General features: G+C 46.8%; 1 protein-coding gene across 1 annotated transcript in view; it reads right to left on the bottom strand.

Moving 5' to 3' along the window:
* Window positions 1-10864, bottom strand: part of LOC139764259 (uncharacterized) — a 73159-nt gene extending 62295 nt beyond the window's left edge. The window contains exon 1 of the mRNA XM_071690755.1: window positions 10288-10864. Coding sequence (XP_071546856.1) covers window positions 10288-10859 — 572 coding nt within the window. The 5' untranslated portion in view covers window positions 10860-10864. The remainder of the gene's footprint in view (window positions 1-10287) is intronic.
* Window positions 10865-11453: the final 589 nt, after the last annotated feature.

Genomic DNA, 11453 nt, shown 5'->3' with positions numbered 1-11453 from the left:
TAGAAGACGTAGAACAGTCAGTTGATATACAAGGATAAGACGTAGCTAAGACACCATTGTGATCACTCTACGAAAGTGCACTTGGTAACTTATTGTGTTTCATTTTCCTCGTGTTTATCACCAAATTGATAAATAGGTTAGTATGTATGGTCTCCATGGTTGTTTAATTTGTTTATGGATGGGGTTGTTAGGGAGGTGAATGCAAGAGTTTTGGAAAGAGGGGCAAGTATGAAGTCTGTTGTGGATGAGAGAGCTTGGGAAGTGAGTCAGTTGTTGTTCGCTGATGATACAGCGCTGGTGGCTGATTCATGTGAGAAGCTGCAGAAGCTGGTGACTGAGTTTGGTAAAGTGTGTGAAAGAAGAAAGTTAAGAGTAAATGTGAATAAGACCAAGGTTATTAGGTACACTAGATGTTGAGGGTCAAGTCAATTGGGAGGTAAGTTTGAATGGAGAAAAACTGGAGGAAGTAAAGTCTTTTAGATATCTGGGAGTGGATCTGGCAGCGGATGGAACCATGGAAGCGGAAGTGAACCACAGGGTGGGGGAGGGGGCGAAAATCCTGGGAGCCTTGAAGAATGTTTGGAAGTCGAGAACATTATCTCGGAAAGCAAAAATGGGTATGTTTGAAGGAATAGTGGTTCCAACAATGTTGTATGGTTGCGAGGCGTAGGCTATGGATAGAGTTGTGCGCAGGAGGGTGGATGTGCTAGAAATGAGATGTTAGAGGACAATGTGTGGTATGAGGTGGTTTGATCGAGTAAGTAATGTAAGGGTAAGAGAGATGTGTGGAAATAAAAAGAGCGTGGTTGAGAGAGCAGAAGAGGGTGTTTTGAAATGGTTTGGGCACATGGAGAGAATGAGTGAGGAAAGATTGACCAAGGGGATATATGTGTCGGAGGTGGAGGGAACGAGAGATGTGGGAGAACATATTGGAGGTGGAAAGATGGAGTGAAAAAGAATTTGAGTGATCGGGGCCTAAACATACAGGAGGGTGAAAGGCGGGCAAGGAATAGAGTGAATTGGATCGATGTGGTACACCGGGGTTGACGTGCTGTCAGTGGATTAAATCAGGGCATGTAAAGCGTCTGGGTTAAACCATGGAAAGTTGTGTTGGGCCTGGATGTGGAAAGGGAGCTGTGGTATCGGGCATTATTGCATGACAGCTAGAGGCTGAGTGTGAACGAATGGGGCGTTTGTTGTCTTTTCCTAGCGCTACCTCGCACACATGAGGGGGGAGGGGGATGGTATTCCATGTGTGGCGAGGTGGCGATGGGAATGAATAAAGGCAGACAGTGTGAACTGTGTGCATGGGTATATATGTATGTGTCTGTGTGTGTATATATATGTGTACATTGAGATGTATAGGTATGTATATTTGCGTGTGTGGACGTGTATGTATATACATGTGTCTGGGGGTGGGTTGGGCCATTTCTTTCGTCTGTTTTCTTGCGCTACCTCGCAAACGCGGGAGACAGCGACAAAGCAAAATAAATAAATAAATAAATATATATGATTCAAAATATATATATATATATATATATATATATATATATATATATATATATATATATATATATATTTATTATTTTATTTTTTATTATACTTTGTCGCTGTCTCCCGCGTTTGCGAGGTAGCGCAAAGAAACAGACGAAAGAAATGGCCCAACCCACCCCCGTACACATGTATATACATACGTCCACACACGCAAATATACATACCGACACAGCTTTCCATGGTTTACCCCAGACGCTTCACATGCCTTGATTTAATCCACTGACAGCACGTCAACCCCGGTATACCACATCGCTCCAATTCACTCTATTCCTTGCCCTCCTTTCACCCTCCTGCATGTTCAGGCCCCGATCACACAAAATCTTTTTCACTCCATCTTTCCACCTCCAATTTGGTCTCCCTCTTCTCCTCGTTCCCTCCACCTCCGACACATATATCCTCTTGGTCAATCTTTCCTCACTCATTCTCTCCATGTGCCCAAACTACTTCAAAACACCCTCTTCTTCTCTCTCAACCACGCTCTTTTTATTTCCACACATCTCTCTTACCCTTACGTTACTCACTCGATCAAACCACCTCACACCACACATTGTCCTCAAACATCTTATTTCCAGCACATCCATCCTCCTGCGCACAACTCTATCCATAGCCCACGCCTCGCAACCATACAACATTGTTGGAACCACTATTCCTTCAAACATACCCATTTTTGCTTTCCGAGATAATGTTCTCGACTTCCACACATTCTTCAAGGCCCACAGAATTTTCGCCCCCTCCCCCACCCTATGATCCACTTCCGCTTCCATGGTTCCATCCGCTGCCAGATCCACTCCCAGATATCTAAAACACTTCACTTCCTCCAGTTTTTCTCCATTCAAACTCACCTCCCAATTGACTTGACCCTCAACCCTACTGTACCTAATAACCTTGCTCTTATTCACATTTACTCTTAACTTTCTTCTTCCACACACTTTACCAAACTCAGTCACCAGCTTCTGCAGTTTCTCACATGAATCAGCCACCAGCGCTGTATCATCAGCGAACAACAACTGACTCACTTCCCAAGCTCTCTCATCCCCAACAGACTTCATACTTGCCCCTCTTTCCAAAACTCTTGCATTTACCTCCCTAACAACCCCATCCATAAACAAATTAAACAACCATGGAGACATCACACACCCCTGCCGCAAACCTATATTCACTGAGAATATATATATATATATATACATTTGTAATTCTTGTACGCCGTTTCGCTCATTTGCGAAGTAGCGCCTGTTATGGACTAACATAATGCGTTTCATTTCAAAGATCCCCAGATTATGTGTTCGACCACCCAATCAATCAGGTGTGGGGATTTGCGGACAATAATATTAATACCACATCTGTTTCTAGTTACATGGATCTACTGAGCAATAAGTATAAATCAATTGACATGATATACCGCAGATTATTATTCGACGTATGTAATCATTAAATTACCTAATCTTTCGCCCAGAAGGAAACTATATTTATATGTAATAGGATTTGTTTGAATAACGACTAGCTAATTATCTGCGCTGAATGTGGAAACGGCAGAATTGATTCATAATATATACATGGTCTCAAATATCAACAAATTCTATAGGCCCTTATGATGATATTATATGGGAAATGAAACACAATAAGTTCCCAAGTGCACTTTCGTGTAATAATCACATCATCAGGGGAGATACAAGAAAGAAATATAACAATCAGTTGATATACAACGAAGAGACGTAGCTAGGACTCCATTTGGTAAACAAGTGACCACCCGAATGTAGGTCAGGTGCGTTCAAGTCTGGCAACAAGCGGATCGCAAAAACTATTTTGTAGACAAGAAAGGGAACAGCTTGCAAATCTTATCATCAATGAAGCTATCCAGCTTGTATAAACCTTCACTACTACTGATGCTACAATTCTCTGTGTATTTGATTATACAAGACTACTGGGAGACAACCTAAGTCACTACATGGCTTTCCCTTTGGCTTTCTACTGGGTTTACGAGGCAGGAAGTGGGTCATGGTCAGAGCAGGTTACCCGGATGTTTGAACTGTAGCGCCCTGGCGCAGCGACGGAGGCCATGCATAGATCTACCAATAACTGATGCAATGAATCAAATATCACATGAAATTATTTAGAGGCTGCGTCTCCCTGTGATGGATGTGAGACACACAACACGACTAAGTCTTGTTCTGTTGGACAGCATCACCAAAACTCCGTCTTTGGTTCAATTCTCTTTCATTTCTCTATGTCGTCTATGTACATCACACACACTCTCTTTCTCTCTCTCGTCTTCCTCATATCAATCCTTCATCTATTTTTTCTTCGTAAATCACTTCGTTTTTCGCTACTCCTGTCATCGGGTCTACTTCTGTCTACCTGGTCTGTCTACTCCCGTCTCCCACAAGCTCTCACGCTACCTCCTGTTGTCTCAAGACTCTCTCTCTCTCTCTCTCTCTCTCTCTCTCTCTCTCTCTCTCTCTCTCTCTCTCCCTTACCGCTCCTCCACCAACTGCATCTTTCTTCTTTCTACTTCATCATCTTCCCTGTGTCTTCCTCGTGCTCCTTCTCTCGCCCTCTCGTCCCTATTATGCAAATGTCTCTCTGAGGTTCAGGTGACTGACGTGATCCCAACACACTCCACTACCAGCATATATTTTTTTTGTCTCTCCGTCACACATTATGCAGATGTTAATGCCATGACCCATCCCGTTTTAAGTTCATATTTATGATTAGAATAATTAATATGAAATGAGGACATAATCGTCTCTCTTTTTTTCCCCCCACGGCAGACGAGGTGGGGGAGGATCGACCTGGGTAATGTGGGTGGAGGTGAGATATTGAGCTGGCTTTGTGGGAAGAGGAATGTGCTTAGCATATGTCTTTGGGGGTGACATCTGTAGTTCTCAACATGTAATTAGAACATGTAGTTTTATCTTCGAGTTATCTAACCAGCCGGACTGTTAACAATCTATTCAAATTTACTCAATGATATTTGTTATTCTACTCCCAAACCACTGGATGTCATTCGAAACACCAGTACTTCACCAGTACCTCACCAGTACCATCACCAGTACCATCACCAGTACCACACCAGACCATCACCAGTACCACACCAGTACCACACCAGTACCATCACCAGTACCACACCAGACCATCACCAGTACCACACCAGTACCACACCAGTACCACACCAGTACCACACCAGACCATCACCAGTACCACACCAGTACCACACCAGTACCATCACCAGTACCACACCAGTACCACACCAGTACCACGCCAGTACCACACCAGACCATCACCAGTACCACACCAGTACCACGCCAGACCATCACCAGTACCACACAAGTACCACACCAGTACCACACCAGACCATCACCAGTACCACACCAGTACCACGCCAGACCATCACCAGTACCACACCAGACCATCACCAGTACCACACCAGTACCACACCAGTACCATCACCAGTACCACACCAGACCATCACCAGTACCACACCAGTACCACACCAGAACCATCACCAGTACCACACCAGTACCATCACCAGTACCACACATTACCACACAGTACCATCACCAGTACCAACTCCAGTACCACACCAGACCATCACCAGTACCCACCAGACCTATCACCAGTACCACACCGAGTACCACACCAGTACCACACCAGTACCATCTCCAGTACCATCACCAGTACCAACACCAGAACCACACCAGTACCATCACAGTACCACACAGTACCACACCAGTACCACACCCGTACCATCACCAGTACCACACCAGTACCACACCAGACCATCACCAGTACCATCACCAGTACCACACCAGTACCACACCAGTACCACACCAGACCATCACCAGTACCCACCAGTACCACACCAGTACCACACCAGTACCACACCAGTACCACACCAGTACCACACCAGTACCACACCAGTACCACACCAGTACCATCACCAGTACCACACCAGTACCATCACCAGTACCACACCAGTACCACACCAGTACCACACCAGACCATCACCAGTACCACACCAGTACCACACCAGACCATCACCAGTACCATCACCAGTACCACACTAGACCATCACCAGTACCACACCAGTACCACACCAGTACCACACCAGACCATCACCAGTACCACACCAGTACCATCACCAGTACCACACCAGTACCACACCAGACCATCACCAGTACCACACCAGTACCACACCAGACCATCACCAGTACCACACCAGTACCACACTAGACCATCACCAGTACCACACCAGTACCACACCAGACCATCACCAGTACCTCACCAGTACCACACCAGTACCACACTAGACCATCACCAGTACCACACCAGTACCACACAGTACCATCACCAGTACCACACCAGACCATCACCAGTACCACACCAGTACCACACCAGACCACACCAGTACCATCACCAGTACCACACCAGTACCACACCAGTACCATCACCAGTACCACACCAGTACCACACCAGTACCACACCAGACCATCACCAGTACCACACCATACCATCACAGACCATCACCAGTACCACACCAGTACCACACTAGACCATCACCAGTACCATCACCAGGACCACACCAGACCAGCACCATACCATCACAGTACCACACCAGTACCACACCAGTACCCTACACCAGTACCACACCAGTACCATCACCAGTACACACCAGTAACCACACCAGTACCACACCAGTACCATCACCAGTACCACACCAGTACCACACCAGACCACACAGTACCATCACCAGTACCACACCAGATCCATCACCAGTACCACACCAGTACCATCACCAGTACCACACCAGACCATCACCAGTACATCACCAGTACCAACACCAGTACCACACCAGTACCACACCAGTACCACACCAGTACCACACCAGACCATCACCAGTACCATCACCAGTACCACACCAGACCATCACCAGTACCACACCAGTACCACACCAGTACCATCACCAGACCATCACCAGTACCACACATACCAACACAGTACCATCACCAGACCATCACCAGTACCACTCAGTACCATCACCAGTACCACACCAGTACCATCACCAGTACCACACCATACCATCACCAGTACCACACCAGTACCATCACCAGGACCAACACCAGTACCATCACCAGTACCACACCATACCATCACCAGTACCACACCAGTACCACACCAGTACCATCACCCAGTACCACACCAGACCTCACCAGTACCATCACCAGACCATCACCAGTACCACACCAGTACCACACCAGACCCATCACCAGTACCACACCAGTACCACACCAAGACCATCACCAGTACCACATCAGTACCACACCAGACCATCACCAGTACCACACAGTACCACACACCAGTACCATCACCAGACCATCACCAGTACCACACCAGTACCACACCAGACCATCACCAGTACCAACACCAGTACCACACCAGACCATCACCAGTACCACACCAGTACCTCACCAGTACCATCACCAGTCACCACACCAGACCATCACCAGTACCACACCAGTACCAACACCAGACCATCACCAGTACCACACCAGTACCAACAAACCAAGACCATCACCAGTACCACACCAGGACCATCACCTAGTACCATCACCAGTACCACACCAACCATCACCAGTACCACACCAGACCATCCAGACCACGCCAGACACACCAGACATCACCAGTACCCACACCAGTACCAACACCAGTACCATCACCAGTACCATCACCAGTACCACACCAGTACCATCACCAGTACCACACCAGACCATCACCAGTACCACACCAGACCATCACCAGTACCACACCAGTACCACACCAGTACCATCACCAGTACCACACCAGTACCATCACCAGTACCACACCAGTACTACACCAGTACCACACCAGTACCACACCAGTACCACACCAGTACCATCACCAGTACCACACCAGTACCATCACCAGTACCACACCAGACCATCACCAGTACCACACCAGTACCACACCAGACCATCACCAGTACCACACCAGACCATCACCAGTACCACACCAGTACCACACCAGACCATCACCAGTACCACACCAGTACCATCACCAGTACCACACCAGTACTACACCAGTACCATCACCAGTACCACACCAGACCATCACCAGTACCACACCAGTACCACACCAGTACCATCACCAGTACCACTCCAGTACCACACCAGTACCATCACCAGTACCACACCAGTACCACACCAGACCATCACCAGTACCACACCAGTACCATCACCAGTACCAATACCAGTACCACACCAGTACCATCACCAGTACCATCACCAGTACCACACCAGTACCATCACCAGTACCATCACCAGCACCATCACCAGTACCACACCAGTACCATCACCAGTACCACACCAGTACCATCACCAGTACCACACCAGTACCATCACCAGTACCACACCAGACCATCACCAGTACCACACCAGTACCACACCAGTACCATCACCAGTACGATCACCAGTACCACACCAGACCATCACCAGTACCACACCAGTACCATCACCAGTACCATCACCAGTACCACACCAGACCATCACCAGTACCACACCAGTACCACACCAGACCATCACCAGTACCACACCAGTACCATCACCAGTACCACACCAGTACCACACCAGTACCATCACCAGTACCACACCAGACCATCACCAGTACCACACCAGTACCACACCAGACCGTCACCAGTACCACACCAGTACCACACCAGACAATCACCAGTACCACACCAGTACCATCACCAGTACCACACCAGTACCACACCAGTAACACACCAGTACCACACCAGTACCACAGCAAACCATCACCAGTACTGGAGAATCATTCTTCACCAGTACCACACAAGGTCTGGAGAACTGTGCTTCACCAGTACCAACACTATCACCTCCCTCAGTTCAAAATGCACCATCTATCACCATCTTTTATCCCTGGGGATAGGGGAGAGAGAATATTTCCCACGTATTCCTTGCGTGTCGTAGAAGGCGACTAAAAGGGGAGGGAGCGGGGGGGCTGGAAATCCTCCCCTCTCTATTTTTTTAATTTTTCCAAAAGAAGGAGCAGAGAATGGGGCCAGGTGAGGATATTCCAAAAAAGGCCCAGTCCTCTGTTCTTAACGCTACCTCGCTAATGCGGGAAATGGCGAATAGTTTCAAAGAAAAATCACCATCTATACATATATACAAGATAAGCTCAATCACCATAATCTTTTTGAGAGAGAAATTCTAAGAATTATAACTGGTTGTCTTGGATAATCTAATTTTCACCATATTATTTTGTAACTATTAACTAGTGGGCCTCCGTGGTACAGCGGTTAGCGTTGCTGACCATGACGCGTTCACGGGCCACCCCAGGGATCGAGTTAACACAGGTACGATGCCTAGTCGCGGCAGTTAACCCAGCTGTTCATCCTTCCTTGGAGGCTGCTCGATATATATATATATATATATATATATATATATATATATATATATATATACAACGTATATGAAATGGCCTTCATCAGGGTACCCAGTTGCCCGCGCCTTTTCGCCGAACTTAAGAAAAAAATATAAAAAAAACTCATCGTAAAATAGTTATATATGATATGATTGAGAAGATATCATATATAAAAAGGTAAATGATATATGACATCCTTGAACCTATAACCACCCAATAGATTCCATCTGGATACAAATAAGTCTCAATCCTATGTATGGTGATGTTCCATTTTGCATACCAATTCTTATCTTCGTTAAACGTCTTAAAGAGGAAAATGCGTATGATATTCGTTGAATGCTGAGGGTGATAGTTCGTAATGGGATGGTTAAGGAATTTTACGTCGTTGGCCCCTGGGTTCATTTACATTTGTGTCTCTTTTTATGGTAATTGCTACGCCACAGGCAATTGAATACCTTAATCAAGGTAGTTCCATTAATAAACTCATGCACACGCACACACACACACACGTTTTATATATATACATATATATATATATATATATATATATATATATATATATATATATATATATATATATATATATTTATTTATTTATTTTGCTTTGTCGCTGTCTCCCGCGTTTGCGAGGTAGCGCAAGGAAACAGACGATGGAATGGCTCAACCCACCCACATACACATGTATATACCATACAAAGCTCCATCAGCCAGGATCGAACCTGGGACCCCTTGTGCAAGAGGCAGGCATGCTAACCGCTAGGCTAAGGGACTGTATAATAGGAAACAACTATTCAACTGTACAACGCGGAGTTATATGAATACGAATAAAGTGTATATGAACGCTTTATTCGTATTCATATAACTCCGCGTTGTACAGTCAGGTTCGGTAAAACGCTCTCAGCTGGCTATGTGTTCTGTTCGGAAACAACCGATAGACCCCGTTGCTCACCATAGTGAGACGAAGGGTATTCGAGTACTTAGTATTTCGAATAGTTGTTTCCTATTATACAGTCCCTTAGCGTAGCGGTTAGCATGCCTGCCTCTTGAACAAGGGGTCCCAGGTTCGATCCTGGCTGATGGAGCTTTGTATGTTCTATGAAGGTGCGCGTTCATATACACTTTATTCGTATACATGTACATACATACACGTTCACACGCACATATACATACCTTTACATCTCAAGGTATACATATATGTACACACTCTGACATATACATACATACACATGTAACTAATTCATACTGTCTGTCTTTATTCATAGCTTGGGTACTCACAGTCTATCCACGTTGGTGGAGAGGTTGGTGGGCAACTGTACGACATGTTCTCCCTGGCAGCGACACTCAATCTCCTTCATGAAGCTGTCGTCGTGCGTCTGCCAACAGCTGCACCCTTCACCATTGTCGATACCCCCAAAACCAGGAGGCAGATAGCTGTAGTCAGGGCCGTGGCTGATGTTAGGTGGGATTGAATGCGAAGTCTCACTATTATTCTTGCCTGGTAGGGATCCTGTAGACGACAGGATCCCCTGATGGGTCTCACGTGGGATCCCCAAGTCCCCAGAGTTGTGGGGATCGCGGGAGGAATTTATCGAAGTCTTTGGACCGTCTTCGGGGGAGGTTCCTGAGGTCTTCATCGCCTCGGTGATCCTAGCATTGCCACCTTGTCTCGCCGCTGTAGCCGTGTTGCCGGACCTTGGTTCCGTCCCCAGGCGGCGGAATACCCCACGACTCCCCATCTGAAGGAGGTTATGGTAACGCTCCGGGAGGTATTCGGTGTTGTTTGGGACTGGTGCCCTCGAAGAACCATCGGGAACCAACGCTGCGTCAGCCATGGCGTCAGGCACCATTGCCGCGTTCCTCTTTACTCTTCTCCTTCGTGGGTCCTTCGAGTGGTTGGTACTTTGGATGTCAAGAGGGCTTCTCGCTTGGGGTCTTGCTCCCTCGCGTCTCTCATCTTTCTTTTGCTCTCTTTTGTGCTTTGGGGAGAGATCCTCAGTGCTGGCCTCAGGTTTTCTTAGGGATGACTGCTGAAGACTAGGCGTGAGGGTTCTCAAGTCTCCGTGTTTTGTGTCGGGTGACGAGACAAGGATCTTTTGTTCTTGTGCCTTAGAGCTATCGTCCCCACCTTCAAGCCTTCCTAATGTGTGGACTCCACCTGTCTTGCTTTGGTTCAAGGTTCTTGGGGTTAGGTTTTACCGTCACTCGTTCCTGATCTGTATCGTGAACTACGTTCCTCCGAAGCTCTTGTCTTCGTAGAACCTTCGAGATGTGGTGAGGCTGATGGTTCTCTGAGAAACGAGAGAGTTTTTCTTCTGTATCTTCGTCGACGTCAATAAGATCGTCGGCCATCTGTTTAGAGGCTGGCTTCAGTGGCTGTAGAGACTGACGGAGAACTGCTGTGGCGATTGGCTGAGTCTCCTCCACTTGGCCACCGATCCGTG

This window comes from Panulirus ornatus, chromosome 49 (assembly GCF_036320965.1).
Source record: "Panulirus ornatus isolate Po-2019 chromosome 49, ASM3632096v1, whole genome shotgun sequence".
In the NCBI taxonomy this organism is placed as follows: domain Eukaryota; kingdom Metazoa; phylum Arthropoda; class Malacostraca; order Decapoda; family Palinuridae; genus Panulirus; species Panulirus ornatus.
Note: the sequence above shows the minus strand (reverse complement) of the source record. Positions and strands in the feature narration are given on the sequence as shown.